We start from the raw sequence: 17,613 nt of genomic DNA, 5'->3' as shown, positions 1-17,613 counted from the left end.
CCCTCGAGGTTATTCCACGTTGCAACATGTGTCCAGCTTCTCCTTCCTTCTTAAAGCTGAACAAATGTAGTCACCGACCACATTGTATGTATACACTACATTTTATTTATCCATGCATCTGTTCTAGGTATTCACGGATACCTACATGGCTTCCAACTTCTGCTGGTACGATAAATGCTTCTATGAACATGTGTGTGCAAATATCTATTCTGGACCCTGCCTTCAATGTTACTGGTTATACCCAGAAGAATTGCTGGACCCGATGGTAACTTTATTTTGTGAGGAACCACAATAGTGTTTTCCATAGTGGCTGCACCATTTTATGTTTCCACCAATGGTGCACAAGCATTCCAATTGCTCCACATCCTGGCCAACACTTGTGTTCTGTTGTTTTTGTTTTTTTTTTTGACAGTAGCCATCCTAACATGAGTGAAATGGTACCACTGAAGGATTTCAAGCAAGTGTTTTAGCCATAATCTTATTATCTGTTTTAAAAGGCTGGTCCGACTACTGGGTGGGAAATCAACTGAAAGGTGGTAAGCAGGAACAGAAGTAGGCATCTCCTCACGTAAAGGCCACATGGAAGGGGGCAGAGACAATGATGGAGGCAGGTGATGTGGAAGTCTGAGAGGAGTGGAGGGGGTTAGATATAATAAAATACAACACAGGAATGCCTGGGTGGCTTGGTTAAGCGTCCGACTTCGGCTCAGGTCATGATCTCACAGTTCATGACAGCTCGTGTTGGGCTCTGTGCTGACAGCTCAGGGCCTGGAGCCTGCTTCTGATTCTGTGTCTCCCTCTGTCTCTCTGCCCCTCCCCTGGTCAGTGTGTGTGTGTGTGTGTGTGTGTGTGTGTGTGTGTGTCTCAAAAATAAATAAACACTAAAAAAAAACACAACAGGGTTTCTAGGCAGTTCTGGTGACTGTGAATTTACGGTGATGCCGGGCTTCCTCTAACCAAGGAGGCTGATGAGGATGGCAACAAAGTCCCTAAAATGGAATAAAGTGGAAATAATTGGGCCTATGTAACAGACAATGTCATTACACTTATGGAGAAAGCAGCATTAATCTAAGTACATTTTGAACATAATACTCTGACTATAACATCCTCAGTGGGACACAGTTGAAGGACAAAAGAATTGGAAAGAAATTATACTTGGAACTTCACTTGGTTGATTTGTTCTTCGTTGGCACTGACGTCGCAGTTCAGAAACTATGTGTGTACTTCAGGATCAAACAAATGAGTAAATATGCTGATGCTGTTGGAAATCAGGGTCCACGCCACAGAAGGAGATACAAATACGGAATAGAGAGTTAAGAATCCCTTGGTGTTAGATTAAAAATGAAAGCATCAGTTTAAAATTTAAGAAAAGACTTTAAGGAAAAAGCTTTCAAGCTCTATTCATCTACAGGGCCTGGAAGCAATAGTATCCTTGTATTAATGAGCACATTCAGGGCCCAGATTTTGGTTGTTAAATATGATTCCCCACTAACAGAAATCATGGCTCCCTAGAAAACCGGCTGATTACAAGGCAGGGGCAAGGAAATTACAAGGGAAGGCGGGAATACTTTATTGTGCCAGAAAGTGTGAAACGCTCTAAGAATGATGGGGACATGTCAAAAGGACAAAGAGGCAGCTTGAAAGGGTTCCCACTGGTCAACTCTGGAACAACTGAAGCATCCAAAGAATGATAGAAATGGACCATAACTTAGAATAAAAAAGAATCCATTGTCTACACTGGTATTTAAAAGAAATAAAAATAAAGGGGACAGGGAGAATAGAAAACTCTTTTTTATAAAAAATGCTGATAAATGTAGTTAGAATGATTAGAGTAGAAAATTACTGCCTTCCAAACATCACTGTAGTAACTGACTCAGGCGAGAATCATCCACAGATGCCAAAATTACCGGGTAAAAGACCGTTAGAAGGCAGGACAGTATGGTCTGCTAGCATAATCCTGCAGATTGCTTATGAAACACAAAGGAAAACAGATGCCTTCACTATAGAAAGAGCTGGCAGACGCTGTCCTAACCAAGTCATCAAAATGAACCAAGTCAACAAGACAGACGTCTATGCCTGATGCAAACACCCTGAGAGCACAGCCTCACCTATGCGGTGCTCTTGTCAAAAATGTTCAACCGGAATCAAATGAGGAGGAAATAACCTAATAAACCTGATCACGAGGAAACAATCTGAACCTCCTACACAACAACTGACCTCAAGTCTTCAAAAATACCAAAACCATGGAAAATAAACATCTAGGAAACTGTTCTGGATTAAAAGTAATTAAAGAGCCAGGAAAATAAATGCAATATGTGATGTTTGGTTGGGTAAGAAAAAAACCCCAAAGAGCCAAAAGACTAGTTAAAAAGGATACCGCCAGGATGACCGGAGAAATATCAACAGACTGTGCATTAAAGGACAGTCATATTATCTACGTTTCATTTCCTGAGCGTGATAACTGTGTTAAGGTTATATAGGAGGTGCCCTTGATGAATACGGAGATACTGCTTGAGCTTAGGGGTGAAGGTTCACAAAGTGTGGAAATAATTCTCAGGTGGTTCAAGGACAGAACGGCACACAGAAAAACTAAGCAAATGTGGCGACACGTTAAAAACTGGTCAACAGAGATGACAGGTATGCGAGCGTTCACTGTAATATTTTTACAAACCATCCTTTCTGTGGGGTAGCAAATTTCAAAATAAAACGTTAGGAGGATGAGAAAATGAGCCAGACCGGGAGAAGATATTTGCAAAGCTCACATATGATAAAAGACTGTACCCCAAATATACAAAGCACTCTTACAACTCAACAGTAAGAGAACAGACCAATGAAAAAATGGGCCAAAGACCCAAATGAACACCTCACCAAAGAAGATGTGCAGATGGCAAGAAAGCATATGGAAAGATGCTCGGCATCACGTGTCACTTGGGAACTGTAAATTACAACAAGATACCACCGTACACTTATCAGAATGGCCAAATCTGCAAAACCGACACCACCAAACGCTTACAAGGCTGTGGAGCAACAGGGATTCTCATACGTTGCTGGTGGGAATACAAAACGGTACTGCCACCATGGAAGACAGCACGGCAGTTTCTTAGAGAAGCAAACATACTCCGACATTCCCCGTAGTGAACCTGCAGGTCAACTAGGGAGTCCGGGTGAGGATGTGTATCGATGGAGGTTCTTCCACTATAACAAATGGAGCACTCTGGTGCAGGATGCTGACGGTGAAGGAGGCCGTGTGGGGGTGGTTGGAGGGGGAGGTGTTCATGGCAACTCTTTGCACTCGTTCACTGTGAGCCTAAAACTGTGCTAAAAAATAAAGTCCATTCAAAAGAAAACAAAGTTGGAAGCGGAGATCCAATTAGGTACACCTTTTCTCCAGGAGCCTCTTCTGACTGACCCCACCGCTCCCCTGTGGCCACTATAGCACTTGTGGACGCTTGATTACATCACTTTACTTCACGTGGCACTTCCCATGTGAATCTTCTCTTAAAATAAATTAAAAACAGAAAAGAGAACTGAGAAGTGACTGTGCCCAAGAGACAAAGACCATTCTATTAACCTTTCTTGACTCTCTCGACTTCTCTGCCCTATTCCATTGTTTCTCTCGTCTTTTTCCCAGGGAAAAGCCATCACTTAGAAGTACCTGTGGAAGTCACCCAGGTGTTCTGAATCGACATAATCATCCAAGTTCAGTGTCAAATCTGATACCTGCTGTGAGCCACATTCCTAGAAAAATGAAAACAGAAAACGAAAGACTGGGGAGATTTCTGGGCTAATGGGTGAGTGGGTGGGTGGGTGGAGAACAACAATTAAATACTCAGTTTAAGGAAATATACATGAGCAAAGAAACATACCAGGAATGTCTGTAATACGCGAAATACTTCCAATGCAGAGGGGGCTTCTCTGATTTAGGAATATTGCCTTTCTAGGCAGAGCCCAATAAACCTACTTCCCAGGCTCTTTTGTAGCTTGGGCACAGGCATGTAATTGAGGTGCCAAATGGATGCACGTCTCTGACTTGGAGGCAGCAACACGGAAAAGCCAGGGGCAGACATCTTGCTAAAGAGGGGAGGCGCAGACACACCAGTGGCTCACGAGAAGGTGCCGAGGGCCTGTAGCATCAGCCGGCACCTAATGCCTGGGGCGGCAGCAGCAGCAGTGGTTTCTACAGCCTGGTTTTGAAGGACTGTCTTGAAAGCCCAGCCTTGAACCTGTTTCTCTAGCCTTTCCAATAATTCATTCAGTGAACTATTCCACCTCTTTTAATAAACCCAATCTGTTTAAACTAACCTAAGGCAATTTTGTTATTTTTTTACTAAGAACTCTGTCTGATACAAGATCTAAATGTTCATCAAAACAGAAAGGGATAAATACATTATGGTTATTAGAGACTACCTCGTAGTTAAAACAAAGTATATCTTTACATGGGAATGTATGTAGACTGCATGGTACTTTTCTATGAGCACGCAGAGACAACCAGGACAAACTTAACAAGAGTTCACTGCCCCTGTGGTGCACAGTCCAGTGGCAGAATACAAACACTAAATACCTAATTACAAACTGTGGTAGGTACCAGGCAAGGAAATAAAATGATGAAGTAGAGAGGCATAATTTAGATTTTTCTGGCAGGTGAGAGTAGGTAGTCAGGACTGCACTTTTTGAGGAAGTGAAAAACGGGAGGGAGTTAGCAGGGGCTAAAGGCAGAGAGGAGGGTGCAGGTGAGGTGGCCCACAGTGGAGGGGAAGTTTTTTCCATTCCTGGAAATAAGAAACGTAAGGGCTCCAGGATAGCAGAGAGCTAGGCTTAACCAAAGAAAAGTAGTCCTCTGGGCCTACAATAAGCATTTTTCCTCCTCTGTTGTCAGTGAAAGGATTTATCCTAATTTACATAATCATTCCCCAGTGATGGAAAAGTCCCTCCCTTGATAAAACCGGAAGGTGAGTATCTTTGAACAGAAAGCTTTTTTATATTGAGGATTCTTGCCTCAGTTCCAAAAGTAGGATCCCTTGGATAAAGGCCTCACAAACATTTAAGGCCTTTGATCTGTACTGTTAAATGAGCTACACAAAGGTGATCACAACGTGTGCTCCCACCAGCAGATACCAACATGTCCCCGAGACTCACCAGCACATTGATGATCACGCTGTTCTCCACGGTGACGGCCTTCACAAGGAGCTTTCTGGACCCATCCTTCGACTCATACCGGAGGACATACAGGTCTTTATTGCTGTTCCATTCGGCTGGGAGCAGTTCTGATTTCTTATCATTGGGACCCGGCTGAGAAGACACCAGGGTTGAGAGGAGATGACGACCTCAGAGCACAGAGGAGGAAGGACTTCACAGATAATCTAATCCCACTCCCTCATTTCACAGGTTAAGGACATGGAGGTCAACAGAAACAAAAGGCCCAAGTCAGAGGTCTGGGATCTATCTCTGGGCTCCTGCTCTAGTGCTTTCTGCCCTGTAGCTGCCTGCCTTTGTGACACAGTACTGGAACCTGTCCAGAATCCGTCGCCTCGGGTTTACTAATAATGTCCTCTCCACCTCCCTCCCCAAGAATCGGGCCAATCTCCTGAAGGGATACTATGAAATTCTAAGGCAGCAGTTTTCAAAGCTCAGAACCTGGACCATCTGTAACAGGAGCACCAAAACGTTACCTAAAAATAAAGATTCTAGTGCACTCTCGTCCAGGCTACTGTGGTGGTCGTTTGATACTGCTGAGGTTCATCTGTTTCAGAGTGTTTAACCACATACGATCCATTATACAGCACCCTGCTGCCGTGAAGTTCACAGCTACATACAGTGTGGCGCTGCGTGAACACGCCACAAGGTACGCATTCGGTGGGGATGCATATTTGGACTGTGTACAGGCTGGCTGTTATAAATGAGGCTGCTGTGAACATCTGTGTACACACGTCCTAGCACGCACGTAGTGAACTTCCACAGAGTGTGTACGAGGAAAGAACTTCTAATTCATGACATAAAGAGGTACTGATTTTACACTTCCACCAACAACATAGGAGTTCTTGTATTCCACGTGGTCAGCAACCCCGTCACTGCCCAATTTAAAAATTTTTGCCAAGCTGGTGTGTGTAAAAATGCATCACTGTGAGTTGTGATGTCTTCTTTTTCTTTTTAAATAACTCTAGGACTTTCCTTTTACACATTCAAGTTTGAGAAGCAGTTTCTACACTATTTTTTTAAAGATAAGTTTTTCTTTTTTTTTAAGTTTACTTATTTTTGAGACAAAGACAGCACAAGCAGGGGAGGGGCAGACAGAGAGAGGGAGACAGAGAACCCTAAGCAGGCCCCGCACTGTCAGCACAGAGCCCAACATGGGGCTCGAACTCATGAGTTGTGAGATCATGACCTGAGCTGAAATCAAGAGTTGGATGCCTAACCTACTGAACCACCCAGGTGTCCCCAAGCTTTCTTTTTCCTTAAATGTTTATTTCGAGAGGAAGAGAGTGCTCACTCATATATATATGCACATGGCGAGCAGCGGGAAGGGGCTGAGAGAGAGAGAATCCCAAGCAGGCTCCATACTGTCAGTGCAGAGCCCGACCCGGGGCTCGATCTCAGAAACCGTGAAATCAGGACCTGAGCCAAAATCAAAAGTCAGACACTTAACCAAACTGAGCCACTCAGGCACCCCTAAACTATTTCTACAGTAATAGAGTGATTTACAGGTGGGGAAAGATTTCTTGAGATCCATAAATGAGAAAAAGTACTGTCTTTGAGACTGTTCCAAATTTAAAGCTTCTGCTCAACAACAGACACTGCAACACTAACAGGCAGCCACTCTGCCATGGCTACAAATGAAAAAGGATTAGTAACTAGCACGTTAAGGGAATGCCTGGAAAATGAACAATAAAAATTAGGAACCCACTTGAAAACTTGGCCAAAGATATGAACAAGCAAAAGATAACGGCAGATAACAGTACATAAAGGACTGTTAAAAACTGGACTAGCATCCAGAGAAGGACAGGTGGAAATAATGAGATTCCAGGTTACAACCATCAGACGGGTATTATCCATTTTTCTTTTTCTTTTTTTCTTTTTTTTTTTTTTGGCCGGGTGTTCACGTGGGTGTGGGGAGAATGTGAACCTTCAGACACCGCTGGTGGCCCTTTACATTCCTACAACCCCTCTGGAAAGCAATCTGGCAGTATGTGGTGCGATTAGGTAAGCTGACACCCTATGACCCCAAACCTCTCTTCCTGGAAGAAACCCTGTGCACAAAAGCACAGGGGTCATGACAAGGGATCTTCGTCACAACCTTGTCATGAGCACCAAAGTGGAGGTGAAATGAAAAGATATGCTCACAGTGGAATACTATATAGGAGTTACAAAAAACAAACTAGATCAAATTGTAGCATCATACAGATATTAGTCAAAAATACAACTTAAACTTTTCTTAAAAATTAAGAAAAAAATGTGATTTACAGCTAGGTATCACTCATGTAAAAAATTTTTAAAACACACAAAAACACTCTATATACTTTTTTCATGGATACCTATTTATGTGGCTAAACACAAGCAAGTGGACTGACTGGGAAGCTCTGTACTCAGGAGAGTACGTTGGGAGAAGCTGGACCAAAGATGAAAAACAACAGCAAAACACAAAAATGGGCACCGCAGCCCTTATACACACCAAGGACAATGGGAGGTCAAAGGCAGAGAATTGTGGGCCTCTCCTCTTTGGTCACCCTTAGTGCTCAGGAATCCAAAGGGGGAAGTGGTCCCCAATACAATTTAAGATGTTGCAACTAGCATGGTTTAAAAGCTGGCTGGATGACAAGGAAACTCACAGGCCTGAAGCAAAGAAACGAGAGTGACAAAAACCGCAAGTGAAACGAATCAAAACAGTCCACTAAGTGATGAAGAGAAACAATCCCCCACATCCAACCGGGTAGATTTCCTGTTAATAGGTTTAGTGCTGTGGATTTAAGGTTTACTTTGGAAGCCAAGAATTTGACAACATGCCTCGTTTTTGTTCTGTCAGAGGCCTCTGAATTTATGTTTATATCCACCACATACGGCGTTTAACCCACCAGAATTCTTCCTCGGAGTATAGATAATTCATTAGGCTCACTCTCCTATGTCTCTCACTGCCAGGGAACTGATGGTACCAGCCCAAGGGCTGCCCTGATAATGGGAAAAACAGGTGGGACCAAGAGGGACTGGCCCTGGTGATAATCAGGCCAAACATGGCATTCAACTGTCTTCTAGGCACTGACATCAGTATCGGGCCCCCCAGAAAGCTGCAGCTGGAAAGTAGCCAAAGTATATGGTTATACAGTTTAACACCCTCAGGTGAAAAATTTAAGGGCTGAGAGGGGCTGGGAAGGGCCCAAGGTCACAGTAAGTCAGGTGCACAGCTGGGTTTGGGCTTCAGTGCTCCTGGTTGCTTGGTCTATGGCTGGAGATTTTTCCCAGCCAGGTCCATCAGACTGGCCCCTAGAAAGTAAAGATAGTTGTCCACTTAGGCAGAATCCTAAGCATTCTTCAGTGACCATGAGTTCATCCCAGGGTCTCTGGGCTAAAATCCACCCAAAGAAACACAAACATCATCTTGGGCATTTTCTCTCTATGGTCAAAATCTTTAGATTCCTCCAACAGGAAACAAGATTCTCTGACTTCTACCTATGGCCATCTCTAACCCCTTGCTACCTGACCCACCTGACACCTCTGTAAAGCTCTTAGGAGGAGCGGCACTCACTTTGAGGAAGTGCTCCAAATTCAAGCAGTCAATTTTTATTGAAGCCAATGGCCTCACTGCTCCTCTAACCAAGTTTTACATGTGCAATTTCCCTGAAGAAGAGATAAAACCAAAGAGAAAAGCAGACAACTTTGTATTTAACTGTCAATATGCTAAACGATCAGGCACATACTTCCAGGACCTTCCTCTCTCTTATCACCCTTAGAAGGGTGGGGAGCAGGAGGTGGCTGGAGAGGCAACATGAACATCCTCCAGGCATGGCAAACACTGTTGGTCTCAGCTGAGTCTGCTGGTCTCAAGGCAGACAGTTAAACCCTCTTTTAAATAAACTGATAGGAAAGATGCCTCTCTACAGGCCTTCTGCTCCAGGGGACGCTGACTCAAGCAGCAGTTAGAGAAGGGGAAGTGAAGCTTTAGCAGCACTTGTGACAAAGGGCACAGAAGCAGACACAGCAGTGTGCAATACAAACACCCATCCCCAGAGGGCACGCAGGACTTAGCACTGGGGTGGGGGACACATGGACAGTGGGCAGTGCCTTTCAAACCTTCATCCCCACCCTCCCTGGCCTTCCATAAGATATCTGGGGCTGGCAGCTTTTTCTGGCCTGTATGAACTCAACACGTGGCACCATGAACACAGTGGAATTAGATGGACCTTTAGGAATCAGTGAAGGACCTTTTCTGTTCTTTAAACCAGTATTAGAATGAGATCACATTCTTTCTGCACACTTCACCTGAAAATTCGGCAAGGGGAGGATGCTGAAGGAGGCAATGACCTATAGGAACTGATGTCCCTAAGCTGTCAAAGCAACTCAGAGCTGTGGGCGGGTGTGTGAAGGGACGATGCTGGGAGCAGATCTGCTGTGTTGATACGGCCCTGTGAAATGGGGAGAAGGGAGTCGCACAGGCCCTCTGTAACAAGTTCCTGTTCTGGGGGGACAGATTCTGACTGTCAGACCAGAAGTAGCTAGCTGGAAGTAAACCAGGTGAGGTCCATGAGGAGGGGCAGAGAGCAGGGCAGACCTGTTAGAGCTGAAGGACAGGGCAAGGGGTCAGGGAAACAGAAGGCCCACAGAGGAGCCCCAAGGACAGGACCAGACCAAATAAGTGTTCCTCCCCCTCCGCTCTCCAATCCCACTGCATTCGGCACCATCCTGTACAGCAGCTGCCTGGACTTCCCAGGCCACGCTGAGGTGACATGACTGGGCAAGTGGAAGAGCCATTCAAGATCAGAAAGGTGACGTGAGGCAAGTGAGGCAACAGCTTCTCTTGGGGCCGCTATGCACCAGAAGGGGGGAGACTGACACTTCGGGGAGCCATCTCTACCCGGTCCCAAGGCCTGAATGCTGAAAGGCAAGGGAAGTGAAGTACAAGATGGACCGAAAGGCCCAGAACTGAGCTATCTGGGAGGAAAACATGGTTTCTGCTTCCAAGTGTGTGTGTGTGTGTGTGTGTGTGTGTGTGTGTGTGAGGCTGCCCCTTCTTTTCCAGCCGTATCTCCTGTCCTAGATGCCACATGAGGGACGAAGTATGTGTGAGCCTGGAAGGGGGTAGGGATGGAGCTGCTAAGTGTGTATCTGGGGTCCCCGTGGGATACTTGAAGTCTAGGAGGATAAGAAAAGCCAGACATCCATGACAGTTCTTGTACTTCTAATCTGACTCCCGGTGGTGGGTGTGAAGTGTGAGATGGGGCAGCGGTCTGGCTCACTGCTCAGGACGGTAGAATGGGGCAGCAGGGAGTGGAAGGGAGTGCCTGCCTCTCGGTGCTCAGGATGTGCAAACTGCATTTAAGGAGGGATCCCTGAAGCTCTGTGTCAGGACAGGAAAACCCGAGATGCTAAGTGTATACCTGAGACACTCAGGATTAGGGCGTTTGAGAACTGAAGCAGTGAAAAATGAGAAGAAGGTTAAAAACCTCACCATAAGAGATGCAAGGGGTGAGGTGTCCCGCTCCCCAGAGCTGATGCAGGTTCCGAGGGTGAGAAGAACGGTGACAGGAAGGGGCAGGCTTGGAATCCTACGTGTATGTGGGGAGTGAGGCTGGGAGGATATTTTCTCTGCCGAAGTAGAAGAGAACTGAAGGGGCAGGAAGGGGGCCAAGCCCAGTTCTCACCAGGAAGCTGATGTGGAGGGTGAAAGCCACAAAGCAGGGGCAGAGAAGATGAACAAAGGCTCCAGCAAAGAATTATGCAGGAGCTTGGGCCCAGCAATCCCGGGGCTCTTTGGGTGTGAGGGCAAGGCCCCCAGCTCGGAGAGGCAGTCAGAGGACCTGCGAGCAGGAGGGGCTGACCCTGTAGGGCAGCTGTTGAGGAGGTAACCTTACCTGGCCCTCACATGCAGGGTGCAGGTGTGTACCTGTGTGGGGGGGCTGTTTCCCAGAACCTGAGCTGGGGATGACAGCGGTGAGCAGACAGCACGGGACCCTTCAGTAAAACGATAAGGGTGTGTATGTTCTCTGGGCCCCCATAAACGTGTTCGGACTCAGATATCTGGTGGAGGTTCGAGTGCAATATTGGGAACAGCACCCCCCCCCCACCCCCGCCGCTATGCGGGAAGGAGCTTGGCGGAGTTCAGGCAGGTGAGGAGTGCTCAGGGGAGCTACGCCCCTGTCTCGGCGTCAGGTCCACACGATCCTGGCCTGGGAGACTGCCAGGCTATGCTGAAGCGAGCTTCTGGTCCTTGGGTTCCAAAATCATGTTGTCCCAGCTGTGTTGAGGGGCGCTGGGCTGGGATAGCAGAGGAGCTCCTCGACCCGCTGTCTATACCGAAGGTTCCAGGAGCCCCAAGGCCCGGACTCCGGCGGGGGGAGGGCCAGGCGCTCTGGACCAGAACTCCGGACCTTGGATCCACCACCATACCACCACCACCCTGACCCCGGGCTGCCTCTCTGGAGTACCTGGTCGCCGACTCCCAAGCCGTAGTAGCCGTGCGTCACCACCTCCCAGTGCAGGAAACAGACGATGGCGTCCTGCGCGCAAGTGATGGCCGGCGCCGCCGACGCGAACAGTACCTCCAAGCCCGCCATGCGCTCCCCCGGCTTCTGCAGGCGGAGGGAGGAAGGAAGGGAGGGAGTGCCGTGAGCCGACTCGGCCCTGAGAGCGCGGAGGGCTCGGCTCCACTGCTCCGCCCGCCCAGGCCTAGCCCCACCTGCGGCCAAAATGGAGACGCCCGAGGGCCGAACACGGCCGCCGGAAGTAACTCCAAGCGCCTGACCCGTTGCGCCAGCGCGCCGACTGGAAACCCGAGCGCAGCGCTTAAACGTTCCGCCACGCAGCTCGCAGGCGGGGCGGGGCGGGGCGGGGCGGGGCGGGGCGGGGTCCTTTAAAACAGGAATCTCCTTTTTCCAGGGAGTTGGAGAGATCGCCACACACGCAGGATCCTAGGTTAGGTCCTCGAGGAGAGGCTACCTTGTTCTTTTTTTTTTTTTTTTTTTTTTTTTTTTTCAACGTTTTTTTATTTTTTTATTTTTGGGACAGAGAGAGACAGAGCATGAACGGGGGAGGGGCAGAGAGAGAGGGAGACACAGAATCGGAAACAGGCTCCAGGCTCTGAGCCATCAGCCCAGAGCCCGACGCGGGGCTCGAACTCACGGACCGCGAGATCGTGACCTGGCTGAAGTCGGACGCTTAACCGACTGCGCCACCCAGGCGCCCCGAGGCTACCTTGTTCTGAGCCACAGACTTCCCATCCTCAGAATAGGGTGGGCATGTGCTGGTGGAGGAAGAGTTTATGAAATATGACTATAATATATTAATAATAATAGTTGGCACTTATGCAATGCTTGCTACGTGCCCCATTATTCTAAATGCCTTACGTGTATTCATTAATTTAAGCGTCACGACCCAACCCTATACAGTTAGCGTTAACGGTAGCCCCGTTTTACAGAAGGGTGATTTTGACCTGAGATGCCTCAGCCAGACAATGAGGGGCAGAGATGGTACCGGAACCCAGCAGTCTGGCTCCCAGGATAAAGTTTATTAAATGTTTATGGTGTGCTGGATCCTGTGCCCAAACCTCTACATCACCCTATCGACAACTCTGCGAGGTGTGTTCCATTATTGTCCCCGTTTTGCAGATGACAAAACCAGCCCAGAGAATTGAAGTCGCTTCCTCCAAGAAGATGCAGTTGCGCCTCTATGATTTTTGCCACCTGCTATTTCTTCAACAAGATTCTCGAAATCCGCTTACTGTTTTTGCTCAAGTAAATTCAGTTTTCCCATTCCAGTCAGCACCCTATAGCAAGCCACCATCACCTCTGACTTGGATGTCTGCACCAACCTCTGAACTGCCCGAGTTCATCTCTTGTCTCCCAAAGTCTGTTCTACACTCTGCAACTGGAGATTCTGTTAGGACACACGCCAAGTCACATTCCTCCTCTGCTTAAACCTCTCCCAGGGCTCCTAACACACTCAGGGAGAGTCATGTCCTCCTTATGGTCTCTGGAAACCTGCATATGGTCTGCGCCCCCCCCCCCACACACACACACCCCTTACCTCTCTCTGACATCATCCCCTCCAACTCTCTTCTCATCCCCTGCACTCTTGGCTGCAATAACATTGACTTCCATCCTCTCACACCCACATCTGATTCAAAAGCAAAGCTAGTCAACTTTACCCTCAAAATGTATTCTGAATCTGACCACTTCCTACCGCCTCCACGGTCTCCACCCTGATCTGATCTTCTAGCATCCCATACTTGGACTACTGCAGTAGCTACCTAACCAGGTTTCCTCTCCCACACGTTCTGTTCTCCAGGTCTTTGCATGTGCTGCTCTCTCTGCCCGGAATGTTCTTTCCTCAAACATCTGCGTGGTTTGCTCCTTCATTTTAAATGACTCTTTCTCTCACTTCCCTGGCTTCCCTGACGCTACATCCAAGATAACCTCTTCTATTTTTTTTTTTTTTACCTTTGTTTATTTTGAGAGAGACAGCAGGAGGGTGCACGTGTGCATGCGAGTGAGGGAGGGGCAGAGAGAGAGGGAGACAGAGAACCCCAAGCAGGCTGCGCATTGTCCGTGCCGAGCCCCACGCAGGGCTCAATCCCACGAACCATGAGATCATGACCTGAGCCAAAATCTAGAGTCAGACACTTCACAGACTGAACCACCCAGGCACCCCATGTCTTCTATTCTTTAATCCCTTCCTTACCCTGCTTTCTTTCCTTCAAAGCATTAATCATAACCTGACCTTATATCAGGTATTTATTTGCTTGCTTGTTAATTTCATGACTCTCTTCCCACTAGACCATGAAAAGGGAGCAGAGATCATATCTGTCTTGTGCACAGGTATATCTGAGTGCCTTCCTGGCTCAATACACACTAATTTAATGAATGAATGGATGAATGAATGCTACGTGAATGAATTATTGGTTGTGGGCTCAACTTAATGGGGCCGGTCTCACCTTTTTGCAGTTCACCCCTCACTTTGTTAGCTGGCCCCATGCCACTCCACATTTTTTTGTTCCCAGGATTTCTCTGGGACACCCAGATTCTCGAACCCCATCGGCAGAGATTCCAGCCAAGTGTCTGAGGTAGATTGCAGGTATGTTGACCGCACCGTGGGTGATGCTAAAGCTGGTGGACTCCTGAGCTATGCTGCCTGCGGCCTAAGACCATTTACCCCTTCCACTGAGAAGCTCGGCACTTTTCAAGTCTCCCTGCTTTTACTTGCTCTGTCTCTTCTGCTTTAAATGTCTTCCCCAGGGGATGCCTGGGTGGCTCAGTCGGTTAAGCATCCGACTTCAGCTCAGGTCACGATCTTGCGGTCCGTGAGTTCGAGCCCCGCGTCGGGCTCCAGGCTGATGGCTCAGAGCCTGGAGCCTGCCTCCGATTCTGTGTCTCCCTCTCTCTCTGCCCCTCCCCCGTTCATGCTGTGTCTCTCTCTGTCTCAAAAATAAATAAATGTTAAAAAAAAAATTTTTTTTTAAATAAAAAAAAAATAAATGTCTTCCCCGGTTATTGAAAATTCCACCCATGCACCCATTCATTCGTTCACTAAACCTCCATAGGCTGTGTTGCCATGGATGGGGATGCAGACCGCGGACTGCACAGAGGTGCCCCAGGGGCAGACCCATTCCTAAGTGTCAACTGTGAGCCAGGCCCCAGACGAACAGGCTGTAGTTCCTCACACTTTGGAGCCCACGGTCTGGTGATTAAAAAAAAAAAAAAAAAAAAAAAACCAAAAAACTCACAAAGGTAACCCAGTGTGAAGACTGCCATGACATAGGGGCACTTGGAGGTCTGTGCAAGCCCAGAGGAGGCAATCTAATTCAGGCTGGGGATCAGGGAGGGCTTCTTGGAGGAGGAGATACCCAACTACACTGCATCATAAAGGACGATTGGGAGAGAACTGAGGCACAAAAGGCGTCCCAGTAAAAGGGAATGGCATATGCAAAGCGTGGAGGTGTGAAATGCAGGTAGTGCTGTGTGCTTAGGGCATCGATGCTGCCTCCTGCATGAGGCCTTCCCCCATCTCCTCTGCCCACAATCAGTTTCTCTGTCCTCAGTGCAGTTGGCATCAGTGGGGTGCCAAGGAGGGGACATGGGACAGCAAGAGCCATCAGTCTCATGGGGAAGGAGAATTTTATCATTGAAGCTTATTATAATGGCCGGTATAGTGATAATAAAAGGCAGACGGGCCTTTGGTCAGCTAAATTACTGCTTTTAACTTTTTTACAGACAACAGCCCCCCTCATTGCTTGTACCCGGGCAGACAGCTCCCCTACCCATCCCTTGGGTCAGCCACTGCTTTGCATACGATTAGGTATAACGCGAGTTTCGCAGAACTTTGTTTCCCTGTAATAAATCATCCTCCCTGTGCCAGTCTGGGTTCCCTCAGAAGCCAACCTGAGACAGGGATTTGAATGGCTTATTTGGGAGCTGCTTCCAGGAAATAGCAGCGAAAGGGTGGGGATAAGAGGCTGGGAAGTGGCCAGGAGGTGTTAGGTGTTGGAGCCCTTTATCTCTGGGCACCTGAGCTCCGTCCCGTCCAGCCTCTCTGGGAGACACACATCCTAGACTTGTCCCAACGGAGGGTGAGAGAATTAGGTTGATTTTTTTTCACTCACTCCCTGCGGTTGAGGGCTGCTTCTGGGGGCATGAAAAGCCTTCAGGTAGAGAACTGCAGAGTTTAGAGGAAGTAGCCTTTGGTGCTTAGAGGTGACTGCTAAGGAGTGAGTTGGATACCACGGCATCTGCTATCCTCCCCACGCAAGGATGAGCCACACCTTTGCTAGCCTGCGGCCCGGCCGGCAGCATGTAACAGATGCTAATATCTGCGTGTTGCAACAATGAGGTACGCTCTCTCTCTTGCACTAGGCTGGGAGCCCTTCGGGCCAGGACTATGTTCCATCCACGCTGAACCCCAGGGTACTCCATGGATGAGAACAAACGGGAGGATCCTCTGGGTCTGGAGGTTGAGGGTGCCCCGCCCCTGGTCCATCTGGCACTTTCTGTGGACTTACCGCCATCAACAAGAGTCTCGGTGGTCCCTGTGAGGCCTGTGATTGGCTGAGAAGGGAAGCAGGGAGAAGGTGCTTCCCCAGCTGGGCCCCCGCTACCTGGGCCGTGCAGAGCCCATGCCAGAGATGAGGGCCCAGGATGATGGAAAGAACGTGAGAGGTGGCTGCAGCCACCAGCTCCTGGTTACCAAGTGACATCAATATGAGGATTCCAAGCTCCCTGGAAACTGTCTCCCTGGAAACTGTGAAGAGGTGAGCTGAAGGGCAGGGCCCAAATGGGCACTGAGGTGGAATTATTCAACACTGGAAGCCTGCTTTTGTGGCCTAGCATCATTCCAACACCCTCACCTCCTCCCAGAAGCCCTCCCAGATTAATAATATTCAGTATTGGAACCCGCTGGATGGGTTGGAATATAAAGATTAGGGAAAGTTGCCTCCAGCTTTCAGAGAGTCTGGAAGTTGCAGGAAGTGCAGGAGAGCACCAGCAATGATCACAGCTGCCTCTTGTCCTGAGGCAGTATTCAGAGAAAAATCTGCAAAGGTGGCTGCAAAACTGAACTGAAACTGAATCCGCTGCTACTGGAGAAGCAAAAAGGTGCTTCTGCTGCCTCCCGTTGGCTGAATCTGACCCAGAATCCTGCTGGCAAGTCATTCTGAAAAATGGCAGGCAGGATGGGGACAGGAGTGAGGCTTTAACAGACAAATTGTCCAGTATTGTCTTATTTAATCTCATTTAAAAAAAATTTTTAACGTTTATTCATTTTTGAGAGACAGAGCATGAGCGGGGAAGGGGCAGAGGGAGAGGGAGACACGAATCCGAAGCAGGCTCCAGGGTCCAAGCTGTCAGCGCAGAACTCGATGCGGGGCTCGAACTCACGAACCGCGAGATCATGCCCTGAGCCAAAGTCGGACGCCCAACTGACTGAGCCACCCAGGCGCCCCATTAATCTCATTTTTAAAGTGAGAAAGCTATGGCACACACAGGTTGTACAACTGCTCCTAAGTGATGCGGTCAGGATTTGAACCAGATGGTATGTCTATACATCACCACGTGGCTGTGTCCCAGGATAGGATCGAAGGAGCTTGCAGGCACCCAAACTCTAGGTTCTGATATCTATGCAGGAAAAGGTGAGAGAGCCGTGACTGAGTTTTTCAGAGTTTGGCTGGAGGCTGGTAAGGCTGGGAATAGGGAAAAAGGTATAAGCTGGGGACAGAGAAATGGTCTAAGCATGGGAAGCCCCTCCAAACGCAGGGACGCAAGGGGTCCCTGCAGAGACAGGAGAAGCCACAAGAGGGCGCCCGGGCCCACCCAAGTGCCCACCCAGGGCAGCCGTGCAGGGTGAGGTGCAGATCTCCCTTGTCCTGTACTGGAAGGTTCGGGGAAGCCCTAGACTGGGGACCCCACAGCAGGCTGTGTCCTC

General features: G+C 48.3%; 1 protein-coding gene across 2 annotated transcripts in view; it reads right to left on the bottom strand.

The window, feature by feature from the left end:
* PSMF1 (proteasome inhibitor subunit 1) overlaps positions 1 to 16,324 on the bottom strand; it is a 46,499-nt gene extending 30,175 nt beyond the window's left edge. The window contains exons 1-4 of one of the 2 annotated variants that reach the window (XM_045445040.1): positions 16,196 to 16,324; positions 11,631 to 11,774; positions 5,137 to 5,289; positions 3,656 to 3,738 (exon numbers count right to left, since the gene is read on the bottom strand). In XM_045445040.1, coding sequence (XP_045300996.1) covers positions 3,656 to 3,738; positions 5,137 to 5,289; positions 11,631 to 11,774; positions 16,196 to 16,201 — 386 coding nt within the window. In that variant the 5' untranslated portion in view covers positions 16,202 to 16,324. Of the gene's footprint in view, positions 1 to 3,655; positions 3,739 to 5,136; positions 5,290 to 11,630; positions 11,775 to 11,881; positions 11,965 to 16,195 lie in introns of those variants that run through there. The other variant, XM_045445041.1, reaches the window with a different exon arrangement.
* Between the last annotated feature and the right edge of the window lie 1,289 nt (positions 16,325 to 17,613).

The sequence above is a fragment of the Leopardus geoffroyi genome, chromosome A3 (genome assembly GCF_018350155.1).
Source record: "Leopardus geoffroyi isolate Oge1 chromosome A3, O.geoffroyi_Oge1_pat1.0, whole genome shotgun sequence".
Lineage (NCBI taxonomy): Eukaryota > Metazoa > Chordata > Mammalia > Carnivora > Felidae > Leopardus > Leopardus geoffroyi.
This window is presented reverse-complemented; position numbering and strand designations above follow the sequence as displayed.